General features: G+C 33.0%; 4 protein-coding genes across 8 annotated transcripts; all 4 read right to left on the reverse strand.

Annotated features, from left to right (window-relative positions):
• Window positions 1-69: 69 nt before the first annotated feature.
• Window positions 70-7,587, reverse strand: LOC113849071 (urease-like). 3 transcript variants are annotated; one of them, XM_027478665.1, is made up of 20 exons: window positions 7,537-7,572; window positions 7,101-7,262; window positions 6,831-6,904; window positions 6,606-6,651; window positions 6,096-6,201; window positions 5,356-5,501; window positions 4,546-4,656; window positions 4,187-4,350; window positions 3,894-4,090; window positions 3,712-3,803; window positions 3,510-3,618; window positions 3,117-3,256; window positions 2,809-2,946; window positions 2,639-2,730; window positions 2,272-2,401; window positions 2,032-2,190; window positions 1,524-1,688; window positions 848-982; window positions 619-690; window positions 70-481 (listed from the first exon to the last, which is right to left on the reverse strand). In XM_027478665.1, the coding sequence occupies exons 2-20, from the start codon at window positions 7,224-7,226 to the stop codon at window positions 260-262; spliced, it is 2,424 nt and encodes an 807-aa protein (XP_027334466.1). In that variant the 5' UTR covers window positions 7,227-7,262; window positions 7,537-7,572; the 3' UTR covers window positions 70-259. The 3 variants fall into 3 exon arrangements, 2 of the variants coding, with proteins under 2 accessions (XP_027334466.1, XP_027334465.1); XM_027478664.1 differs by lacking the exon at window positions 7,537-7,572 and adding an exon at window positions 7,413-7,508 and having other exon boundaries at window positions 3,712-4,090; XR_003502067.1 differs by having other exon boundaries at window positions 109-481; window positions 1,517-1,688; window positions 3,712-4,090; window positions 7,101-7,587.
• Window positions 7,588-8,306: 719 nt separating this feature from the next.
• Window positions 8,307-13,176, reverse strand: LOC113851315 (ankyrin-3-like). The gene is made up of 4 exons (XM_027481779.1): window positions 12,850-13,176; window positions 10,982-11,257; window positions 10,543-10,680; window positions 8,307-9,857 (listed from the first exon to the last, which is right to left on the reverse strand). Exons 1-4 carry the CDS (start codon window positions 13,156-13,158, stop codon window positions 8,307-8,309), a joined length of 2,274 nt encoding a protein of 757 aa, XP_027337580.1. The 5' UTR covers window positions 13,159-13,176.
• A 2,369-nt stretch (window positions 13,177-15,545) lies between these two features.
• Window positions 15,546-17,747, reverse strand: LOC113851468 (OTU domain-containing protein At3g57810-like). 3 transcript variants are annotated; one of them, XM_027481962.1, is made up of 5 exons: window positions 17,603-17,733; window positions 17,204-17,325; window positions 16,996-17,036; window positions 16,462-16,560; window positions 15,553-16,022 (listed from the first exon to the last, which is right to left on the reverse strand). In XM_027481962.1, exons 1-5 carry the CDS (start codon window positions 17,646-17,648, stop codon window positions 15,878-15,880), a joined length of 453 nt encoding a protein of 150 aa, XP_027337763.1. In that variant the 5' UTR covers window positions 17,649-17,733; the 3' UTR covers window positions 15,553-15,877. The 3 variants fall into 3 exon arrangements, with proteins under 3 accessions (XP_027337762.1, XP_027337763.1, XP_027337764.1); XM_027481963.1 differs by having other exon boundaries at window positions 15,643-16,022; window positions 17,624-17,747; XM_027481961.1 differs by lacking the exon at window positions 17,603-17,733 and having other exon boundaries at window positions 15,546-16,022; window positions 17,204-17,440.
• Window positions 17,748-19,016: 1,269 nt separating this feature from the next.
• LOC113849504 (U-box domain-containing protein 45-like) lies at window positions 19,017-23,972 on the reverse strand. The gene is made up of 6 exons (XM_027479455.1): window positions 23,767-23,972; window positions 22,834-22,927; window positions 22,224-22,409; window positions 21,992-22,099; window positions 20,482-21,641; window positions 19,017-19,944 (listed from the first exon to the last, which is right to left on the reverse strand). Exons 2-6 carry the CDS (start codon window positions 22,882-22,884, stop codon window positions 19,152-19,154), a joined length of 2,298 nt encoding a protein of 765 aa, XP_027335256.1. The 5' UTR covers window positions 22,885-22,927; window positions 23,767-23,972; the 3' UTR covers window positions 19,017-19,151.
• Window positions 23,973-24,215: the final 243 nt, after the last annotated feature.

Below are 24,215 nucleotides of genomic sequence, written 5' to 3' on the forward strand. Positions count from 1 at the left end.
ATATATTCTCGAATGGTGTAAAAAACATCACAGAAATACGAGGGTGATTCGAACGTAAAATCGTTTACTAAAAAAATCATAAAAAATATTAAAATCCTTTTCGTCAGACACAAAATAATAATAGCATAACTTTGATCTTATCAGATATAACCTGGCAAAGTGGCAAGTAAACTTGCTACGGTGCTAATACCTAATGGGGACCTACAAACTTGATATATAGAATGGTCATGCGACGTAATATGGGACACGTAGTTTGATCTTAAAAGATGAAATAATTTCGAGAAAGTGGAACGGTAGTGGCTGCGGTGCATGTAAGAACCTCTCCATCAGCTGTAACTATGTATGTTTCTGGGTCCACAGTGATATTTGGAAGTGTGTCATTGAGTTTCATGTCTAGTTTGCTCAGCTTCCTCACACTCTCCACTGCTTCCACCCTCTTGTTAAGTTCGTAAGAAGCTTTCACCCCACCATCCAAAGCAACCTGTTTGTGACAAAGCAACAATGTGATGTGAATACATGCAAAATTTTGAAGAGATCACCCAAAATAAACACGTATATGCGTGGATACTGTATGTGTGTGCATGCATGTGTAGAGAAAGAGAGGGGTTTGATACACGCCTTGCTCACAAAAGTGATGGAGTGTGCACTACCAGCCTTGCCAAATGCTCCAAACATAGGCCTCATGATCACCTACAAAATTGTTTCCTAGAATTAGTTTTGAAGCATTTTCATTTGGGTTGATATGATTTATTATTTTTTTGTAAAAGCCTAAAGGTTATTAGATGTGTAATTTTACAAAAAATTGTGTTGACATTTGATCATATCCGAATACATATGAAAACATTACCGGTTCAGGGGTTGGGATGCTTGCATTGGGGTCACCCATGTTAGCCCATGCAACCTCACCACCTTTGATCACCATTTCTGGTTTTGCTCCAAAAAATGACGGCTTCCATAATACCAGATCAGCTAACTTTCCCACCTGCAAAACCAGGTCTCAATGAAGGGATTGAGATCATACTAATATAAGAAGGATCAGCGTTGGCTTTATACCTTCCATTTGATAGGTAAATTGAGGTTGAATATGAAAAAACGACGACGACTTAGTATTTAGATGCACAACCCACACAACTATATGGTTCAATCTGAATTCCAGAGTTAAAAGTTCACTACGGCCACTTAAACTACAAAATTCCACGTGAATAGCTGATCATAAAAGTGTTGTGTAATTAGCACTTATATGAATTATATTACTAATTAGCTTTGTCCAATTACGGAGTTAAGTACATATCATTAGTGAAAAGGCTCGATTTATGAAATTCGGGGCTTAACTTTTGCTAAGGTAGTAAACCCCTCTCACCTTGTATATGCTTCTAGTGCTCTTTTCTTTGTATCTTTAATTATAGGAAATTAAGTACTGATAACGTTTTTTCATAATAAATATAAAGAATTTTCTGTATTTGTTTTTTCCCCAAAAAATTCTTGCTTAAATTGAAAAAGCACCATACATTCAAACATCATACCTCGACTGAACCAACATATTGTGAAAAACCATTTGCTATAGCCGGGTTTATAGTGTACTTCGCAACATAACGTTTGATCCGAAAGTTGTCATTCACTTCACCAGGCTTCAGTGGTCCTCTTTGCAACTTCATCTTGTTGGCAGTTTGCCAGGTTCTGCTTATCACCTAAGGAGGAAATGATTCAACAATCTATAATCCTCAGGATCACAAAAGTAACCTTGATTTTCATTGTTATGCTACAAATAATAATAGTAGTAGTAATAAAAAATTGAACATGAACAGAAAACTAAGAATTCTGTATGGTGATTGTCACATTAACAGTGAGGCATATTCTGCATGAGACAATAACGGAGAGATTTTAAAATAAATTGAGATAAATGCCACAGGCACACGACATTTCATTTTTCAGAATTTAATTTTGCACCATCAAGTGTTTTTTTTTTTTTCATAATAAATGTGTTCACAGTTAAGTCTTAGACAGGTAGGCTGAGTTGAGATAAGGAAGGACCTCTCCAATTCGACCCATAGCCTGTGAATCAGAAGATATAATGCTAATTGCACCCATGTCATGCAAAATATCTTCAGCAGCAATTGTTTCAGCTCTGATCCTTGATGCTGCAAAAGCTAAATCTTCTGGAATATTCCTATCAAGATGATGGCATACCATCTGTACATCATCCGAGTCTAAATTAAGAGCCAATTAGGACAAGAAGTTTTAGCACTGTATTTTTTGTTTCATACTTCATACCAACATGTCAAGATGCTCATCTATGGTATTAGACGTATAAGGGCGTGTGGAATTGGTTGATGAGGGCAAGACATTCTTCACACCACATACTTTGATGATATCTGGAGCATGGCCACCACCTGCACCTTCACTGCCAAAGAAAATAATAGAGGAAACTCAGTAGCAGCCAACTTGTGGAAACCAATGTTCTACCAAGAAATTACATACTAGATCCTTTTGGCTTAGATAATACTTCTAAACAATGAAATTTAAAAATACAATTAAAACGGATATTTTTCCTCAAACAATTGTTATATTAGTAATAATAAATAATAATCATGCCAATCCTATGCTTTATTAAAAAGAAAAATATCAAGACAGCACATACCTGTGGTAAGTATGAATGGTTCTTCCTTTAAATGCATCAATTGTATGTTCCACAAATCCAGATTCATTTAAGGTGTCAGTATGTATATTAACCTGTTATAGTATAAGTTAGCAACAAAAATCACAGAAAATTACATAAGTATATAAGTGAATATGTTGAAGAAATTGTACCTGGATATCATGTTGTTCTGCAACAGTCAAGCAACTGTCTATTGCTGCTGGGGTAGATCCCCAGTCCTCATGCAGCTTCAGTCCCATAGCTCCAGCCCTGATTATTTCATGCAGTTCATCAGGTTTGGCACAATTCCCCTGAAGCAATAAGTGAAATAGTTAATTGATCTTAAACATATATAGGGAGGTTTTCTAGAGGTCCAGCACATAATAACATTGATCAAAAAACCAAAAATATAACTACACAAACAATAAAACCCTGAACAAGCATTATATATAGACAAAATAAAAGAAAAAAAAAAACAAACTTTTCCAGTAAAACCAAAGTTTAGAGGCATGTCATCTGTTGATTGCAACATCAGTTTCATCTGAACTGGGGCTGGTGTACAAGTTGTTGCACGTGTTCCCTCAGCAGGTCCTGTTCCTCCTCCCACTAATGTTGTGATGCCTATATAGAAAGCCAAAAAGGACTGAATAAAATCGTATAGGTATTGGATCAAAAAGGATGCTTGGAAAATAAGTAATTTGATAAAAAGTTTAGTTTTCAATACATTAAGCTATAGGATAAGCACAACCAAATGATCTCAAACAACCCCCACAATTTTCATCTACATACCAGTCATGAATCCAGCACAATAGGGCATGCATTCAATGTTTAAAAATACATGTAATGAACACTTTCAGTAGAAATTGAAACTTACCACTTGTTACAGCTTCATATACTAATTGAGGGCATATAAAATGAACATGACAATCTATAGCCCCAGCTGTCACAATCAAGCCCTCTCCAGCAATAACTTCAGTATTAGCCTAAATATGGTTGGCATGTAAATAAGTTGTATCAAGATAGTGAGCTAAGAACTCAAACTCATTGTCTCTGATATTATATGGAAGGGAACTTACACCAATAATCATATTAGTAAATACTCTATCCATAACATCTGGATTTCCCGCTTTTCCAATCGAGATAATGAGGCCATCTTTAATACCAATATCTGCTTTGATAATTCTAGTGTAATCAATGATCACAGCATTTGTTATAACAGTATCCAAGGAGAGGGCAGGTGGATGGCTGCATGACTGACCCATTCCATCTCTTATGACTTTCCCACCTCCAAAAACACATTCATCACCATAGACAGCATAATCATTTTCAATTTCAGCAAATAAGTCAGTGTCACCAAGACGGATTTTATCACCAGTAGTAGGTCCATACTTATTAGCATATTCCTCTCTAGAAATTACTTTAGTAAATAAACAGTCTTCTCCAGTAACACCTTCCCTGAGAAATTCATATTAGAGGTGAGAAATCCTCACTGACATGGAATTGTCACAAATGAAAGCAAAGTTATATAGCAATCACTAACAAATCACAAACCTAGCATTTTCCTCTTCCACATGTCCAAATCCCCTTGTCCTCACTGCCTCCATGGCTGCTATGCAGTTGGAATCACTAACTGGACCATCAGCAATGTTGTTACCTCCTCTGATGACTTTGTTACCTCCAATGCTTACAAGTTTAACACTTTTACATTCCCCTGGCTATCCAGATTAAATATTTTTTAATTAATCACTCGTAATCTAAATAATGAATTAGTTCAACTACTGAACATGTTTAGCTAACCCACAAGAGATAGGCAATGAATAAAAATAATTATAATGCAAAAATTCAATGAACTGAACATTACAATTTACCATGGTACATTTCAAAACTGACAAAAACAAAGTAGAATTAACCTCAAAACGTGTGGCAGTCCCAGAAGCTATATTGAGGCGCATGCCATATGCTTTCCTTCTATCAAAGATTAAGTAAGGATTTACTTCTATAAAATGATAGTGGCTGCCAACCTGAAAATGTTCAGAAATATTATAAAATGTTTTATTTAACTTATTTTGTGTGTAGAGAGAGGAAACAGTTAGTCAATTAGCTGGAATATTTGGAATGCTAAATTTTTTATGTTAAGGTTTGAAGAGTATGGAAAAGTATATTTGCTGAGTGTGTTATATGTCTAATGCAGCCCACACAGTATAAATTTATACTAATTTATAGAATTAAGTATAATTAATTTCTACCTAATAATTAAGAATCAATTATGCTAATTTCTTAGAATATGTAACTGTTAATTTTCTGCAAATCTGAATCAGCTAATGATTAATTACATTCTAACAAAAAGCATCATTGCTTATGACAAAGTTATATTTGACAATAAAAGCTCAAAGGTTTCGATTTCCTAGAATAGGTATGGCCAATTGCTGGTTCAGAGAGGTCAACCAGATACACATACTTGAACACCTCCAATAATTGATCAGAAAACAAATTCACAGAATCAGTACCTATTGAGTACACTCATTGACATCACTTTGTTGTTTCATGTGTGCATAGCTTATCATACTGAACATAGAAACGATGGAACTTCATGTAAATAGAGCATAGTCCAAGCATTTTTTTATATGGAATAAATGAAATTGTCATTCTAATGCAGAAGAAAAAGATGCATATATTTTATTCAAGTGCTAAGGTGCTAGGTCCAACACACTGGCAAACACCTGAATTGGCCTGTCTCCTTTGTTCACAACTGTGAGAATTATTGCCTTCCTTCCAGGGTTAAGAGTCAGACATCCATCTCCAAATATTATTTCCCCCGGAATTCTATGATCTTCTCCGTTCTCAGTGAACTTGTCAAGTGAAGGTACTGCAAACGAAGTTACATCAAGAGAAATGCTGATGTGAGCAGAGGCTTCAATTTGTAGTTCGCGTTTGTGTAACTCAACTTTAACATTGCATACTTTACTACTGCTAGATATTTTGGATTTACATGAGCCAGAAAGGAAAAGAAATTTATTTATCCACGTAATTTATGTATATAATTTGTACTTGAAAAAACGAAAATATATTCTAATAATGCTATAAATACAAAAGTAATATAAATATAAACTCGGTAATGAGACTGGTTAGGTGATTCAAGTAATATCAGTTTAGAAAGTTTCAAATTAGTTCATAGAATCCTTACAACTTCTACACAGAAATAAGAAGGCAAGGATTTCTCTTTACATAAACAATAGAAATTCTTATCATGAACAGCAACTAAAATTACATAAGAAATTCATCTATTGGTAAAGGATAAATAAATGATCTAGTTTGTAAGGCATGTCTTCAAAAAAGCCAAACTACTGAGCATGACACAATGAGCAGAATTTTAGTTACAGTTTGTATGCTCGGAGATGGAAGCACTCGGTAGAGATATATTATAAAAAAAACTATTTTTAAGATCAAAGTAGAGGCATACCTGGAAGAAAAGAACCAAATAAAGCATGTTCAAGGTTTCCATTCTCACAAGCAATTGGGTCATGAATGGTGACTAACTTCGTCCCATCACGAAAGGTGGCTTCAACCTACAATCAATTTTATTTTACAAATTATGACAATAACAAGTGGCAAATTCTTTCTTTCTCAATGAGGCTGGAGGATAAGGGAGACTGGAGAGTACTGAGATAATTTGCAGCAAAAATTGAGCTACACATCCTTTTGAAGTTTTAAGAGCCATAACAAAGATTAAAAGTGCTAAAAATATATCACAATAAAGCTTCTTAAAAGTTTGTTTTGAATTATAGACACAAAAAGAAAGATTTATATTTTTTAAATATTCCTGACACAAAACATGGCAAATCTCCAATACTAACAAGTTAACAGAACTGACTCTTGCAATATGCTCAAGTATTTATTTAGTGTTTTTGAACAAATTTACAAAAGTACTTGCATAAAATAACTAACTACATTGCCATAATGATACATATACCTGAACAGTTTCTAAGAGATGTGGAACAGCTGGAAGAACTTGTCTCCTGTTAAAATGTTGAGACAATTTCAGATGTGTTCTAAACTAAAAAAATGGCTCATTCCACTTTTTCTAAGCCAGAATTATTTCAATTTAAGGAGATAAAATCACAAAACTATTATCCAGTAAGAGCAAAAAAATAAAAAAAAGGGCATCAGAACCACATGATGAAAATTGATACAATACCTTCCCAAAAGCTCTCTACCAATGCACATTAGCTCTGCAACAGTCTTTTCACCATCACGTACAAACTCCAAAATCTATGAAATTGGAAAATCAATTAGCGTAGAAACTAAATTAATATCCAAAGGATAAAGGCTGCTTATGTGCACAATTGACATTAGGCATCCTTACATATAGCTAAAAAATCTTTTAGTGCAAAAATATAAAAGTAGAAAAACTTTTGCAAGGTTGGAAATTTATGGCAAAATAAGGAACACTGGAAGTGAAACAAACCTGAGTTGCTATGAGAGCAACAGTTTCAGCATAATTGAGTCTTAAACCACGAGCAAGACGTTTCTGGGCAAGATAACCAGCATTGTGCAGGCCTAGTTTCTCGATCTCTCTGGGACTCAGCTTCATTTTTCAGTGTTGAAAGTCCTAAGCTACACAAGGAATCTAAGAAAGGAGAAAAATTCATCAAAAGTCAATGGTTTCTGTATGTGCATACATAATCATATTTGTTTTTCTTAAAAAAAAAAAAAACACGTTTCAGCTCAGTTGTTGTTTGGCAAATTGGATGGAGAGAGAGTGACACTGACGGCGCACTTGGATGTTTAAACAATTGGTATTTGTTATCATAAAAATCTTTCTGCTTGTTAGAGAGAGGAGAGAAGGATCATATAGTTTTATTTTTCACATTTTTATAGAAGTGCAAAACCTCGACACTAACTCCAACACGAGACAAAATCTTCGTACTAAATGCCAACTGTTTATAGTTTTTCGAGTCAATAAACATAGGAGCAGCAACTGTGTAATTGATTCGATTTGCTAAAAACTAGCAAGATATTTAATTTTTATTGGTGGTTAATTCATAGACACATGGGTCTGGATAACGAGTTACAATCCATGATAAATTGATAATAATAATAAATTATGGAAGAAATGTTTTGTTTAGTGTTATATTTTTAGAAAATATTAAACACTGTTGAAGAAATTAAACTTAAAAAATTATTAATATATTTCTATCATGATTTTTAATAAAAATTGTTTATTTATTATAACCTTAACATTTTTTAAAAGAGTACTAATTAGCAAAACTTCATGCTTTTTTATAAAAACATTTCATTTTTTACTCATCAATAAGTATTTTAAAAATATTTATTAGCAAAATTTTTATAATAATTGTATTGATTGTATTTATAATTCCTTTAGATTGGGATGATTTTGATCTTTTAAATTATTTTTAAAGTGAGTTAAGTCATTCTATTTTTAAAAAATTAAATTAAATTTCGCTATCAATTTTATTTTTTTTATCTATAATACTCAAATTTGCATTTTCACTCAAAACTTCATAAATTATATTAAATAAACCAATCCATTTGCTTGAATTATATATAATTATATTAAAATAAAAAGGTCAAAAAAAACTGAAATATATTTGTATCACCAAGAATATAGTATTTCTACAACCTTGTCCTTGTTTTTCTAGCCATGACCCCTTCAAACACCAGCTCTTAGACCAAAAATCGCTTCTTTAGTTACTGATCTAATCCCCCTTACCCACAAGTGAGCCATTTCAACCCCACCTTCACATACAAAATGGAATTCCTTATTTTTTGTAGTAACAACATAGAAAATTCCTGGTTCATCAACATCAAACTTCCTCCTTCGGTTCCATCGAAATTTCTCACTAGCTCCAACCTTAGCTTCCTTACAAATAACGTTTCTTTTACTTGATTTTCCCCAACGCAAAACTCCAGCAGCCCCCACCATTAGTAGTAACTTGCTATGAGGTGAACCTTTACCACACTTTGTATGCTTCTTCACACGACTACCACACAATACTAATCTTCGAGCTAGTTCATCCATAATCACACGTTCTGCTTCATTTCCTGTGCCATTTTCTCTTGCTAGTGAAAGTGCTGTCTCATGTCTTCCATTCTGAATATCACATTTGGCTCCAAATGAGATCAAAAGCTCACACATTTCACCTCTGCATCCTCTTGCTGCTAACATCAAAGGGGTGTATCCTTGTCCATCAAAAGCATTGACATCATACCCTTCTTTTAGTAGTTTGTGAACAATGTTCATTTCCCCATAGCGTGTTGCATGGTGGAGAGGATTCACCTCAATTGAACCATTGCATCCCTTTTTAAGTGCATACTCAAGCATCACTTTGTGAAACACTACGCCATTTTGGCTCACATCTATGAGGTTAAGTGCTGTTAAACCATACGTGTTTTTAAGCTTAGTCACATCAGCCCCAGCGTAAAGAAGCAACTTGAATGCCTCTAGATTACCCCCTGCAGCAGCTATCATTGCAGCTGAAAATCCATTGGCATTTTGCTCATTCAGATTGATGTTCTTGTTTTCAATGAGTCTCTTCAAACCCTCTAAATCATTTACACTAGTTGCAAATAACAAAGCCGAAAATCTAGAGGCATTGCTTGATTTAACAACATTCCCAGCTCTAATTACATCTAAAATTGCTTTCTGGAAGACTTTAGTCCACTGAAGAGAGTTTGAAATTGAAGTTGCACAGTGACCAGATGAATTTACCACACCCATATCAGCACCTGCTGATGCTAGGGTTCCAAGGCATTTCTCATGTTTATACCTTGTGCAGATCATCACTGCTGTGTCTCCGGATTTTGTTTGGGAGTTCAAGTTACAACTAGCATTAACCAGGCACTGAAGAATGTTACATGATCCAAACCGCGCCGCCATATGAATAGGATGAACATTGGTCTCTTCAGTAGTCTGCACTACCATCTCTGGATCAGCGCCACTACTTAGAAGTATATTTACTGTCTTTTCATTGTTACAAATGATAGCATGGTGTAAGAGGGTCCTTCCAATGTGCAAACTATTAGGCGATAGGTGGCAGAGAAGCATATGCAATATAGCACCAGTCGATTCAAAATACTCCACAGCACACCAGGTGATAGGATAAGCCTCAGCTAGTCCAACACCCACACGAAATTCTTCTCCTGTATCTGTGTCCCATGACCAAGCCCCTAGTTTCACCTTGATATCAAGCCTTACGCCAACCTATTTCCAAGATCAGAAAATGAGTGCCACTTTAGATCTTGATAAACACAACATAATGCAAAATGCTAGATGCAGAAACCTGAACAACCAGAGTTAGATTTTGTTTACGGATCCGTGGATTATATGATTAACTGTATTAATTACTGAACTATCGTACTATCCCATATGGTAGCAACAGAAGATGTTGCTGAAGATGATACTTAATTATGCCATTTTAATCTTTCTTTCTTCATCATTACGAGTTGAGAACACAAGTTGTTTTCTTTTGGCCAAATGTGCTAATTAAGTTGCACGCTGCCTTTGGTAATTGTCTGTGACACTCTTTCATTGTTGGTTAAAATTTATTAAAAATTATAAAACACGTGTAAATCTCATTTATAATTTAAGTGAGTCTCGCCATTAATTTTGTAGATTTTAATAAATTTCAACTAATACTTAGAGAATGTATCACTAACACTCCTCTTATCCCTAATGAATACATTTTGTTCGTGCAACTGTCCCTGACTCCCTTATTCAAGGTTAACACACATGAGACGTCAATGTAATCTTCTCACATGGTAATGACACGCTCAACAGTACAAAAAGAGGGGACTTGCTGTGCCATATAAACCAACACCATGATTACTTTAAGAACATAGACATGTTTATTCCATGTGAAGCTTACTTATGTAAATCAGAAACCCACCTGTACCAGTAATCTAACAACATTAATCTGCCTGCTGACAACAGCAGCGAATAATGCATTGCAATCAACATTAGCATGAAGAAATGGCTTTGAAGATTGAAGCAATGTCCTATCAATTGCATTGACATCCACCCCATGCTGCCAACATAAGGAACAGTGTCATTTAATAATCAAACACTACATAGATGATAAAAATCAAATCAAATACCATAGCTCAGTTTGGGTAAAGTTTTGAAGAAGTCGAGGATGAACAAGAAAGTGATTCAACCACCACAGAACATCAATGTAGCTCACGAACCGACAATGATGACTGATTTTTTTGGAGAGATAAGTTATTTCTAAGTTTGTAAGAGAAGTTTTTTTTTTTTTTTTATACTGATTTTTTTTTTCCGATAAGGACCCAAACTGTGCCTATATCATGCATAATAGGATTGATTACCTTGATGAGTACATCAACAACCTCAACAAAGCCTCTGCAACATGCAGAGACAAGAGCATGAATTGCAACCTGAGGACGGATCATGTTGGATTGCATGAGTAGGTCAGCAAATCTTGCCTGTCCCAAGTAGCTTGCTTCCAATAATGCCTCCTCGCATGCAAGTTGTGATGCCCCTGCATTGATAAGTACCTCCAACACTTTGAGGTGACCTTCCCTTACTGCTGCTGTTGTGGCATAGCCCCGGAACAATCTCATATTTACATTAGCTCCGACATTCTATCGCATGAAAACATCAAAACTTAGTCAACAACGAATGACGTGACAAAACTGAAAGCGCGTGTCTCCCTGCTTTGTAACGTGAACTACATTATTAATTTTTTATTTATTAAATTGATTGAGATAACATCATGATTAACAAATAAGATGTCATGGACTGCCTCAAAACACTAAAAGAAATTCTTAAACACGACAACACAACTAATATTTTAGAATTTCTTTCTGACGTCAGCATATATGAAAAAAAAACATTTCAGAGTTAAAAGGCAAATTCATGGAAAAATAATTAAATAAAAGTTACTATTCTTAATCCTACATCCTCCGGTAGAGTAATGTCAGACAAGGTGTATGATATATATTGATGAATATCTCAAAACAATATTAAATGTGTTTTGGGTTCAAAAGATTTAAATTGAGTTTAGCGTTAGATAGCATGATCTAATTTGAGAGCTAACCAATTATCCGAAAGAGAAAGGATGACAAAATACTCCCAACATAGATGAAAGAAACGAATTATCCAACCAAACCCTCAATTTGGAGGTGTAAGCTAGATCAAATTATACATATCACAGATCAGCTCTTTTCAATTATAACATTTTATGTCATATTAAATTTATCAATCCAATTATTGCTTCGTGTTTACACTAGACATTACAATTTTGTAAAATGCATCTTCTGCTATCGTGTTCTCACGGAATTGTTACATCACTTCCATGTAACTCAACACCTATTTAACATTTTTATTATTTATCGTATTATGTCATCTATTATATATATATATATATATATATATATATATATATATATATATATTTATTTATTCTTATATTCTTGTATCTCACTAGACTTGAGTGTTTACTAAACATTTTCCAAAAAAAATTAAAAAAATGAGGGAAAATTTTAAAAAATTAAATTGCGTTTTAACTGCTAAAAAGAACTAACATAAGTGGAAACAGCATTTTGCAAGTCCATTCGAAATTTTTTTCAGATCTCAAAGAATACAATTCTTTCTCATAAATTAATAATATTTTTTTATATGATTATTTTTTCTGATTTGATTTTTAATTAAAAATAAAGGATTACCAAATAAAAAAAAATCACCCCCCAGAGAGTAATAACTACAGAAATAACGAAAAAACTCCTCCATTTTGAGTAGCATGACAACCCCATCAAATATTTAGCCGTTATCTTTAACAGAGCGTTTCTTTTTTCATTTTCAGAGCATGAAATTAGTTAGTTAATTCCTTATTTGCAAGCTCTGAAATGTAATTTTGCACAGAAGCTAAATTGATTAGTGCAATAATTTGCAATAAACCTGAAAAAGAAAATAATAACTTATAATCTGAAACCAAATCAGAATCCACGGTTTATTTCATCAGTTACAGAATTCTCGTAGTTCTAATCGGTTTTCAAAGTTGAAAAAACCGATTAATTAACCAAATGGAAGCAAAACAAACATATCACACACAAAATACAAAGCAAAATCAATTAGAATCGCGTTTCAACGAAACAAGCGTTGTAACTTATTTGTTTTGAACATTTCAACGTCATTTACGAAACAGATCATAAGAAACAACGTTCAGAAGCGTTACCAGAAGCTTCCTCAGAAGTGTCAAATTCCCTGAATGCGCAGCCAGAAACAGAGCAGTGACGTCGGTCTTGAACTCCTCGTAAACCGAGTGAACTCGGTGAGGCGACTCGTCCTGCAGCACAATCTCCGTCGTTTTGGACTTAAACGACACCGTTCCGACGAAGTTCACGTCCACCAAAGGATTGGCAATATACTCAAACGAAGCGTCTGTGTCACCGTAATGAACAGCTTCTACGAGACGCTGTGACACCTCTGTTTCATAGTCAACGGGAAAAACCTGTTTCGTGGCAGAGTTGACCAACATCATCATTTTTTGGAGCAACCTTTTCACTCTAAGAACCTACGAAACTGCTATGGCTTTCGATGGAAACCAGGAAGAGACGCAGAGAAGGAGGAGTGCATGTACTTTTTATGTATATATAGAAACGTTTCGTTTTAGGAAGATGTGTTTTCAGTAATCAAATGTGTTTTATTAAATTAATTGCAATTAGGTGAAAATTTTTGACCTGGCTTTAGGAAGATTATTTGGATGTTGGACCTACCTTGCTAATTTTTTTCTAATTCTGATTATGGTGTACCAGTTTTACCATAGCCTAAATCACAAGACATCCATTAATCAGTGTGGATGGTAATTAGAGATATACTTAATGGATAAGGTTTTATTTATTAAATAAATTTGTGTTTAAATAAAATTATTCTATTCATAAAATTTTGTAAATATGAATGTGTGTTTAGGCGTGTGAGTGATATAATAATAATTTTTATTTATATTTTCATGATATAGTTATATTTTACAGTAATTAGATTTTAGAATATTTATGAATAATTATAATCATCTAATATTTTATAATTAAGATGTATGCTGCATTTTAAATTAATTTTTATGATTAATATTAATACTATAATAATATTTATGTTTTATTAATTTATTAAATAAACACAATGTAAAAAGTTATATTCACATTAGTTAAAATAAAAATTGAATTTGTTGGGCTTTCTGCCCCATTTAATATAAAAAAATAGAATATATATAATAAAAATATAAAAAAAGACAAATATTATAGTACTTTACTTAAATTTTGTCAACTACGTGTGCTTTGCATTTTTATTAAAATGGTTCATTAAATTAGACAAAAATATTTCTGGTTAATAAGAAAAAAAAAGTTAAGATTTAATGATTAAATTGAATAGAAAATATTTATTCTATTTTAAATTATCTATTAATTAATCTAAGAGTTTTGATTTGTGTTAAATCATTAAAAATTCAGAAATTATGAAATTACTATTTTTTTTAAAAAAAATCCTATTTATTAGTGTCTCACTTAAATACTTAATTAATTCACAACTAAGTATATTTTACCTTTTTAATAAGGATATTTTTAGTTAACAAAATCACTCCCTTCATTTTATACATATAAACTTCTCTAACTGTTTTAGTTTATCACAAAATAAAAATTTTATGAAAATTTTAAAACTTTAATAATACTCACATTATTGAATATCTTATCTAAATAGTTAAATAGATTTATAACTACATTAATTTTTTTAATAAAGATATTTTAGTCAAAGAAAGTCATCCTATTATTAGGACTTGGGTCATTAATAATTTTCTTAAAATATTTGGATTATATTAAATAAATAAAATGTTTCAACATAGTAACTAACTCGCAAATATAATTAGGGACTATATTAACTAATAAATAAATATTTTTTATTAAAATAGCTTTAATATTAATGATGAGTGTGAATTTAAAATAATTTTTAATAAAAAATTTACTTTTTATTGGTTAATATTTACTTTAAGGTAATTAATAATTTTTCTATGATGCATATATTACCTTAAATGATAAATAATTTTATTAATAAAAATAACTATTAAGATTTAATTATTAGATTAATAGAAATTACATGTTTTTATTAAAAAAATATTTTTTATAAAAAAATTAAAGCACTTTTAATACAATTTTTTTACAAAATCTTATTTATTAATTTTTTAACCGATATATTTAGTAATAGATTACTTTTCCTATTTCATATTATCTGTCTCTTTAATTATTTTAATTTATTTCAAAACATTTATCATGTTCAAAAATAAATAAAAATAATACTTCTATTTTATTTAAACACTGAAATAAATTTATAATTTCATTTGAACTTTTTGGGAAATATTGGTAGGGCAAAAGAAGAAAATAGAAAGAAGGGGGAAGGGACAAAAAAAGGTGGGTGTGACCACCGTAGATATTTCCAACGCAAGCACTTTCCTCACAAAAATATCCATTTACTATCACTAGCCGAATTTGGCCTGCACTTGGTTCACACTAAACCAAGATATAGGAAAAAATAATTAACATTATTATAATAGTACTTGGGTAAGTCTTGAAAACGTCTCATTGCATTAACATTATAATAGAATTTGTTTTATCATTTCTATTAAAGTTTTCATGAAGTCTTTATTAAATGCATCATATTATTTATTTACTTCAATTATACTTAAAGAATGCATATATTACATGTTGGCTCCAATTAAGGTTATTAACATTATTATATAGCGTTAAATTCTGAATTTTTAGATGAAAATATATCATAAGGACTAAATTGTTATATTCAAAAAAATTTAAGAACCAAAATCACAAAAAAGAGATCAAAATTGTGAAAATGGCATAGTTAAAAGACAAAATAAATTTAAGAAATAAATAAATAAATAACAAATATGCTATCAATTATTGAATGTTATGAACATGAGGACCTAAATAATGTTATGGTCATAATCAATACAATTTCAACAGCTTTACTTTCTAGGAAAACAATAATTATTTGAAGCACGTGCCAAGTTTCTTTGAGAACATAAGTGGAATGGTTATGGCACCATTTGAATAATCAAATAACGCATGCTATTGAAGCATTAATGCCATTGGCCATTTATTAGCTTTCCTCAAACATCAGAATTTCTTAGCTTCACTGAATCATATGCACATTGGCAAGTTCTAAAGCCATTGCAAAGAGCATCAATAAAAATATGAAAGCTAAGATTAGGAACTCTTCAATGCATCATAGTGGCCATAACCATGATATATTACTCGAATAGGGTTGTCCTTGCCATACTCCTGACCGTATTCAGCTATAACTTTAAGGTTGTTGGAATTCTTGTCCTGCATCAACACCGTTATAGGCATCCTAGAAAAATAATCATGGAATATTTTTGTTATGCTTCTAACTATGATTATAGAATTACTATAAAAAATAATCATCAATGTTTCTAATCAGTGTCCTAAGAAATTAATAAATAACAAGTTTTCATTAAAAATCATGTTACCATACCTGAAATGCATGTTTGGTTCAGTATTTGTATGTCTTGGCATCCAAACACGCACCAAAATGTATAGAAATAAGTACATTTTTACAATTTTTAATAAAATATTTCTATTGTTAATTTCTTAACTAAAGCATTTTTAATAATAATTACTATTTGAAACGAACTGATAAATGTGCTACTTAAAAGAAATCAACATGGATGAATCACATTCTAAAATTCAAGATAGTTGCAAAATTAACTAGAACCCTACACTTCCATTTACAATATGCATGAAAGTTTTGCAATCAAAATTGACTTAACTGTAAAACATGTGAGGACATGAGAAGTTCAGGTTCCCCTCCCCATATGTGAGGCATTCGCATCTGTACTGTATAGGTGTCAAAGTCACCTTCGAGAAACCTGCAATAAATTAAACGTAAAGATGATTCAACTTCAAAATGCAATAGTAGTGAAAATATAATGAGAATGCAGTTGGAAACAAAGACCCTCGACTAAAATATAACGAGAATGCAGCTTGTTACTTGTAAAATTAGAAGGCCCATTCCTTCCAACAATTTCTAATAACCATGGCTCTTTATATAACTTTACAATAGGGAGATTAAGATGATACAAATTATAATCAAAAGGGCAAATTTTAAGTCAAGTTCCTTAGGTATTTTTTTTTTAATTATTTTTCAATCAAAATTAGAGTTTTAAATCGATCAAAGATCCACATTTAATATTATTGCAAGTTACTAAGATGAAACCCAAGTTTAGTTAGAAACAACACTAAAAGCAACCAAAAAACTATACATAAGTTTTGTCCTAATCAAAACTACCTCCTAGATAACTTACCACTCAGTGTCTGCCCTCCTCTTGATGAATTCATCCACAACCTGCAACGTAAGATAACATTTATGGTCACATAATTTGTGCTAGAAATGATGATCTATTGGCACAAATGTTGCTGATGGTCCAGCATAGAAACATTACACGACATACTTTGAAAAATATGAGTATGCTAATTTAGCATTTATTAGTTAAATGACAAAAGAAAAAATACTTTGGCTCTAAGCTCATCTGCTAGTTCTTTTTGCCTGCTGACAGTTGGAGTTGGGACCCCTGATCTGAGGCAGGCACCATAGACAACAGATCTAAACAGACATCTACCATCTCCCGGTATGCCTGCCATACACAAACAGTTCACAATTAGAATGAGAAAATTTAGCAACATGCAATGATATAGTAGTATGTGCACACTTTTCAAGTTGTGGTAACTCCTTTTCAATTTAAAATTGGAGTCCTATGAATTTTCTCATTCCATTACTATATGCTAAAATTTACAATTACAAGTAACAACTAATAAGGTGAATATAAAATTTAAAACTAATCCAATTAATCAGTTTTAAAATTCAGATTTCAATCAAACAGAATACCACAGCAGTAATAAAATGAAACATACGAATTATTGGAAGGTTGTTACCAAGAGATTTTTCTGGTTGTGGCATCACTTGAACCACGGAACTAAAGCCAAGCCAGATACTGCATTAATTAAGGAGAAGAATAGCCTATACCTTGGACTTGGGAGGCACTTCCACCAAACTCTTGTAGTCCTTTTCATCTTTTCTTTGGTTATGGCATAAAATTCGGCACTGGAAAACCGAATCCGATGCTTTTTATTTTTTTTCTCTTTCCTCTTAACTTTTTCTTAATCACCCTTTTTTCCCCTTTTATGCTAAGATCTCTTTGTGGTGTAAAGGTGTGATGTTAGTGTTATTCATTTTAGTTTGAGCTGTTGCTGATTAGATGTTGTTTGAGAACAGTTATTGTCACACTGTCATGTGGAGGTTCTTCAGAATCAAGCAGTGATTTTAGATTTGGTGGGTGGCTCTCACACAAGATTTTCGAAGACAAGTTTAGCAAAATTCTGTTGAAGCTGTCATTTTTGCGCATGAAAAAACATGTAATGATAGAATTATCAACCAAATGAATTGGACACCTCAGCAAATTGTGGACAAAGCTTTTCAACAGTGTGAATTTTGGAATGCTATTATTCTTTTCTGATAAGGAATTGGTTCTTTGGCCTTCACCTTTGTTGCTTGTGAGAAGTTATTGTATTTTGTTTTTAATATTTTGAAATTTTGATACCCTTTGACATTTTATATGCGGGCACTGCATACCGATAATCTGTAACATCTGTGAAGGAATAGATTAACAGCAAAATGTTGCACTAATTAGCATCACGAATGTGCCACGCAATATTTTCTTTTTCCAAGTTTTCCGAAACAATAAACATTAGCTGATTTTTTATTTTTTTTATCATTTAAAGTTTACCTCTGTCCAAGTATTAGTACTATTATCATTATATTTCTGAGACAGTAAATTATGGATAGTACTATAGCTCAGACTATATGTAAAAATTCTTGACGTGCAGCATCAAGGCATTGATTTACATTGGATGTAAGATGGAGAAGAAGCAGTGGTTGGATATTCATCTTTATTTTTCGAAACATATATAAAAAAGCCACCAAGTCTGTAAGCAGTAGAGGAAGAAAAATCAATTCTTTTTTTGGCGTTAAGACAAATAAAAATTGACAGATACCTTGTGGTTGGCCCATTAACATCCGAGTAAGAACGCTTTAGAATTGATAGTTGAAACAACGTAGGAAATTTACTTGCGCTAGCTCCCAACAATTAACAAAGCCTGGCCTAAGAAAGTACTTGTTAGTGTTTTTTCCCCAAGGTAAATCCCTTGATTTTTAAGGCATAATTCACATTTACCTCAACCATCAAAACGTAAATCTAATACATGAAGCTCATTGATATTACAAAGAGAAAAGAGACGGAAAGATAAAAAAAAAAAACAAAATCCATAAATTACACAAGACTGTACATCTCTTCTTTCGTTTTGGAAACCAAAAAGTACGGAGCACCCATGGGAAAAGGAGTGAGAGGAGGATAAAAAAGCAAGGCCAGAAAAGTTAAGAATCAAACTGAAATTTACATGGAACTTAACACTGGGAAACAGAATAGCTCTTGCTTTTCCAGAGAAAGCTAAAAGCTTTCCCCACCTTTCTTCTAGAAATTGATTTACATAGTGGTTTTGTTTCAGTAGGAGGCACAGACAATTCACTAGTTTCAGACGAGCATTGATTTTGTGAGTTAGAAGTTGAATGCTCTTTTTGTCGCTGCTCTCGGAAGAGCATCAAGAGTTTCTGAGCTTTTTCTCTTCCTCTTGAGGTTCCATTCACTGATATTGACACCAATGCAGGGATAACCCCTTCTTGCAGGACCATCTCACAACACTTCTCATTCCTGTTGCACAAAATTAGGAGACAAGCAGCAGCTTGTTCCTGCTCTAAGGGCTCACCGGTATCAAGTACGGACGCCAATGCGCTTATGAGTCCAGGAGCCAACATCATTTCTTCTCTTCCCACTTGAGAAACAGCCAAATTTACCAAAACGGCTAAGCATTTTTCCGTCCACGTGGAATCACCCTGGCCTACAATAAGGGATTGTAGGGAATTAATGATGCCAGATGAAAGGAGGTTTGGAATATTGGAGGGTACAGCTGAAAGATTATAGAGTGCATGGAGGGAATCTAGCTTGCACTGGACTTCTGCCTTGGCTTGAAGAATCTTGATTAGGAACTGGGCAGCCTGGCTTGTGCCAATCATATGCTTGGCTTCCTCAAGGCAAGAAAGATTCAGATACAAGGCGGTTGCACAACTATATGAACTAGTGTTTGAAGTCATTTCTGCCAACAACGTTAAGATTCCTGCTGATATCATAATTTCCTTATTTCTGTTGAAAACAAAAGGATCAAGTTTGTGTTAAGGATGATTTACGTAAAGAAATGGAAGAAAAATGACAAAACAAAAGTAATTGTTGCGCCAATCCAGAGAGTTAATGGAACATTAATTCTAGTATTTCTTCAACAAAGTACGGCCCATTTTATAATAACATATTAACTAACTAAAGGCTGTAATTCAACATGGACAGTATCAATTTTCAACATTCAGTAATTCCCTATGCATGTCTTCTGTCTTTTTCTCCTATAAGCACTTTTCTTTTGGGAATACATCATCACAGATACTTCAAGGCTTCAACAAACCAGAAAATGGTATCTACAATTTATTTTCCAAATGAAGTTTAAAAGGATTTGCACGACACTCTAAAATACAGGAGGCTAACAACAGCAGCTTATAACAAGTGGTCATGGCATTGGAAAAATACAAGGTCTCAGTTTTCAAATATCAATATCTGTTATGATTTTGTAATCATATGAAAAGCAGTTTTACTAGCACTTTAAAACTAGAAAGTAGAAAGATTAATACACACCTGTTGTTATTCACAGCTAAGTTGAATAGAGCCATGGCTCCATTTTCTATAGCCATCACATTCCCTTCATGAACAGCTGATTGCAGAAACTGCACAAGTGCTTCAACAAATCCATTATCCCCCATAAAAATCCTGGCTTCCTCACCATCCCGCAGCAACAACCTCAACTGTTCTACCACTTTACACTTCCTCTTCCAATTGTCTCCATCTGTCAAGTCTTTTAGAAAACTAAGATACTGCTCATTATCTCCCTCTTGTGTAGAAAAACATTCAGTTGCATTTCCCCCTGTTTGCTCTGAGATAGCACTCTCTTCTAGAGGAACAACTTTGACACCCTTCAATTTGCAAGAGTTGACACTGTTTATGGATCTTGAATTTGTGGAGTCAGATTCTGATAATGCCAATCTCCAGTAGTTAAAATCAAGAGATTCGGGAGGGCCTTCAGGAATGGGTATTCCATTCTGTTCACACCAACTAGCCACAAGACCCTTAACATTGTAATTAGGAGTCAAAAAAAAATGTTGAAGTTTCTGCTGAGTCTTTGGGCAGGTGTTGTGCCCATCACTGAACCATTTCTCTATACATACCCTTTCATATGTTTGCCCAGAAGCAATTATAACAGGATCACTCATAAGTTGCAGAGATATTGGGCACCTTAACTCTTCAGGTGGAAGGAGCATCTGTCCTGATTTCCTATTATTTGGCTTAAAATTAAAGGAACTAAGTTTTGAAAGCTGTCTGTCAAAGGCAAGACATTGACCACCAGGAACGCCATCCTCAAGAGATCTCTGAACAGTGGGTGAACAAGGTTGAGAACCCTGAGAATCATTATCATCAGAGAACTCACTTCTAAATAGTTTGGAATATTTCCTCATAAGGTGTAAGAGATATGCAATAATTGATTCCTTCCGCTTGTCTTCCTCAGCCCGGGCCCTTCCTATGAGTTTTTTGAGAGCTCTTCGTTCTGTAAGGGCTGCTCTTGAAGAAGTGATTCCAAGTCTAGTAGCAGCCAGATGAAAACATTCAAGCTCATTACTGTCATTAGAATTGTTCAACTTTGTCCCCTGCTGAAGCAATGCAATTAAATCATCCCCAACTTGCTTCTCTAATGAGTCAAGTGCAAATACCGTACTTGCAAGTTCATTCACAATTTTGTCAATCTGAACAGGTGCCATAAAAAAATCAAACTCTCAACAAATTAAATATTGACAATAATAACATGAAACAGTACCATTGTGCATTTGCATTTACACGAAAGACTCAAAATGCTATAAAAGTGGAATTCAGAATATTGCAAATGAAGAGGTGGCTTTGAATTGTTTCGGAAAGAATAAATGAAACTTATAAAATAGGCTCCCCCTTGCTCAGATGTTCAAAACATAATTAGCAAGGCTGAGTTAAAGTGTTCACATAATAGAGCAGGAATACAGAATCATAAACCAAAAATCAAATGGGAAAAAATTCAAACAAGAAAGGAGAACTATACAGCCAAATTGTTGAAATTTCTCACCTGACATCCAATAGATTGAGGAACAATGTCTTCCACCTGTTTAAGACTATCTTCAAGAGCACATTTAGCCTTCTCAAATTTTAGAAGAACAGAATCCCCAGTTATAGCCTGTGTCGTAAATGAAGTTATATGTAAGATACTCTACAAAATGTTATTACAGATCAAATAACCATGTGAAAAGAGCTATGGTAAATTGAAAAAGAAAAGTAAAATTATACAATAATAATCGTACCAAGTAAAGTTTACTACACTCTGAGCAGTGCTGAAGAACATTCTTTGCCTTTTCTAAGGCTACGTGCAATGAACATAATGCCTGAATTCCAGATTTACTCCTAGGCCTAGCTGCTTCTAAAGAAGGAAATAATGACAATATTTTGCAGTATATTGCAGACAGACGCTTGCACATATCTCCATGTAACTGCCTCAGAAAAAAGATGTATACTGGTTAGATAATAGAATAAATTCAGAGAATTCACAGCCAAAAAAATACTTGCAACAGAATGTGAAACAATGGCCATAAAAAGCACGGCAAAAATAAGAATGCAAAATACTTACTCTTCTTTTTTAGTTTGGCCAGCAATTCAAAACATTTTCTTAAGCAAATGTGGTGACAAGACAACCATGTAAAACCAAATCATTCAAATGTGCCGCTTCAAGCAGTTCTCTTACCCAAAAATTAGAAAATAATAATAACTAATACAAAAGCAATTTGACTCCTTAATTATCGTAAGGACTTTGAACATTCTAAGTAAATTTTTTTTTCACATACCCAATTTACTATACATCTTTAGAATTCCAATTCCAAAACAAATATTGCAATAATTAAAGATATAGCATCATACCTTGGCATCGCCCACCGCGAAAAGATTTTCTTCAACCTCAGTAATGTCCATTACTCACATTCACTTTGAAAAATTAGGTGCTAACTGAACTGAACTGTATTAAGTATTAACCAAGACCAAAAAAACAGAAAGAAATAAAGTTAGTAAAGCAGGGTAAAAATGCTGCAGCCAGTTTAGAATAAAAAACCAGTATCAACCCTAACCACTGCAATAAACCAACTAAACATTTTACTTCGAGAATAATTCGCAAGTTGTACACATTAACCATAATTTAGTGGGTTTATTATCTTTATAACAGTCAATGAACAAAAACAACTTCTTCAATTAAGTTTTACATGCAAAACATAAAACCTCACGTCAACTTGTTAGTGCAAAAAAAAATGTTGTTTCGTATAAATATTATATTTATGCAATGAGCGCATTAAAAAAATGTAACCAAAACCAAGATAGAGTCAAATAGGTAAGGAATTAGATTTGCTAAACCCTTAAATTTTTTTTAAAAAATAACTATCACTTTCTGTTTTCAACATTTTCTTTCAATTCAAACATATACACAGTAGAAGAGAACTTGTCAACATGACATCAGCAAAAAAAGGTACCAATGGCTAAAATTTCATATACAATAGTGGAAAACGCAATCAAATCAATTTGGACATCCTTTTCCATCGAACGTGAGAATGTTGATTGAAAGCAAATTCAGAATGCTCGAATGTAATCAACACATTTCCATTTAACAGTTTCATGATTCCAAAGAAGTACAAAACAAAGCAATTTTAGAAACATAATCACCAGCTAAGATGAAATCTTCGCTCTTTAATTTATTTATTTATTCATGAAAACAAAGAAATCTGATTTAAGCAAAGGAAGGCATTGAGGTTTAGAAGGAGAAATTAAGATGTTGTTTGGTTAGGGTTTGGAAGGAAAAAGACGTACCAGCAGAAGAGAAAAATGCAATGATGTCATGTGATGGCCAATGCAAAAATGGCACTTCTAAAACTCGTAAGAATTAAGGTTTCGGAAGATCTGTGAGTTCAGTTTTTCGGAGACAGACAAGTATTGAGGTTGAAACCGACGAGCGAATTGTTCGGAGGAAGCGCACGAGGACAGAGGGGACAATGAGAAAAGAAAATGGGGAATGCGAGAGATATTGCAGATTTGGTTTTTTTCCTCTGCAAGAAACTCTGCCAGTTTCATTAAAATTGTGTTTAGTTTAATTAATTAATTAAAAAGAGATTCAAAAAAGTACATAACACCGTCTAACACCTGTTTCAAATTACAGAGTTATTATAATTTAATATGAAATTTTAATTTTAAATCTAGTTGTATTAAATATTCAGTAAAATAATAATTTTTTAATCTCATTATCTATACTAATTTTATAT

The sequence above is a fragment of the Abrus precatorius genome, unplaced genomic scaffold, assembly GCF_003935025.1.
Source record: "Abrus precatorius isolate BTA unplaced genomic scaffold, Abrus_2018 Scaffold9, whole genome shotgun sequence".
NCBI classification, from domain to species: Eukaryota; Viridiplantae; Streptophyta; class Magnoliopsida; order Fabales; family Fabaceae; genus Abrus; species Abrus precatorius.

What these genes read in the sequence shown, in the direction of transcription:
- LOC113851468 (XM_027481961.1), bottom strand. Translation starts at nt 17,374, where the DNA reads ATGTTGCTAAATTTTCTCATTCTAATTGTGAACTGTTTGTGTATGGCA. An exon ending in AGGAGGGCAGACACTGAGTG is followed by an intron (nt 16,561 to 16,995) that starts GTAAGTTATCTA and finishes AATTTATTGCAG; the next exon opens with GTTTCTCGAAGGTGACTTTG. An exon ending in ATGTCCTCACATGTTTTACA is followed by an intron (nt 16,023 to 16,461) that starts GTTAAGTCAATT and finishes TTATTTTTCTAG; the next exon opens with GATGCCTATAACGGTGTTGA.
- LOC113849071 (XM_027478664.1), bottom strand. Translation starts at nt 7,226, where the DNA reads ATGAAGCTGAGTCCCAGAGAGATCGAGAAACTAGGCCTGCACAATGCT. An exon ending in GGACTGCCACACGTTTTGAG is followed by an intron (nt 4,351 to 4,545) that starts GTTAATTCTACT and finishes TAATCTGGATAG; the next exon opens with CCAGGGGAATGTAAAAGTGT. An exon ending in TTACTAATATGATTATTGGT is followed by an intron (nt 3,619 to 3,711) that starts GTAAGTTCCCTT and finishes AACCATATTTAG; the next exon opens with GCTAATACTGAAGTTATTGC.
- LOC113851315 (XM_027481779.1), bottom strand. Translation starts at nt 13,158, where the DNA reads ATGATGATGTTGGTCAACTCTGCCACGAAACAGGTTTTTCCCGTTGAC. An exon ending in TTGTTGATGTACTCATCAAG is followed by an intron (nt 10,681 to 10,981) that starts GTAATCAATCCT and finishes TTATGTTGGCAG; the next exon opens with CATGGGGTGGATGTCAATGC. An exon ending in TTGTTAGATTACTGGTACAG is followed by an intron (nt 9,858 to 10,542) that starts GTGGGTTTCTGA and finishes TCTTGGAAATAG; the next exon opens with GTTGGCGTAAGGCTTGATAT.
- LOC113849504 (XM_027479455.1), bottom strand. Translation starts at nt 22,884, where the DNA reads ATGGACATTACTGAGGTTGAAGAAAATCTTTTCGCGGTGGGCGATGCC. An exon ending in CTCAATCTATTGGATGTCAG is followed by an intron (nt 21,642 to 21,991) that starts GTGAGAAATTTC and finishes GCACCTGTTCAG; the next exon opens with ATTGACAAAATTGTGAATGA. An exon ending in TTAGCTGTGAATAACAACAG is followed by an intron (nt 19,945 to 20,481) that starts GTGTGTATTAAT and finishes TGTTTTCAACAG; the next exon opens with AAATAAGGAAATTATGATAT.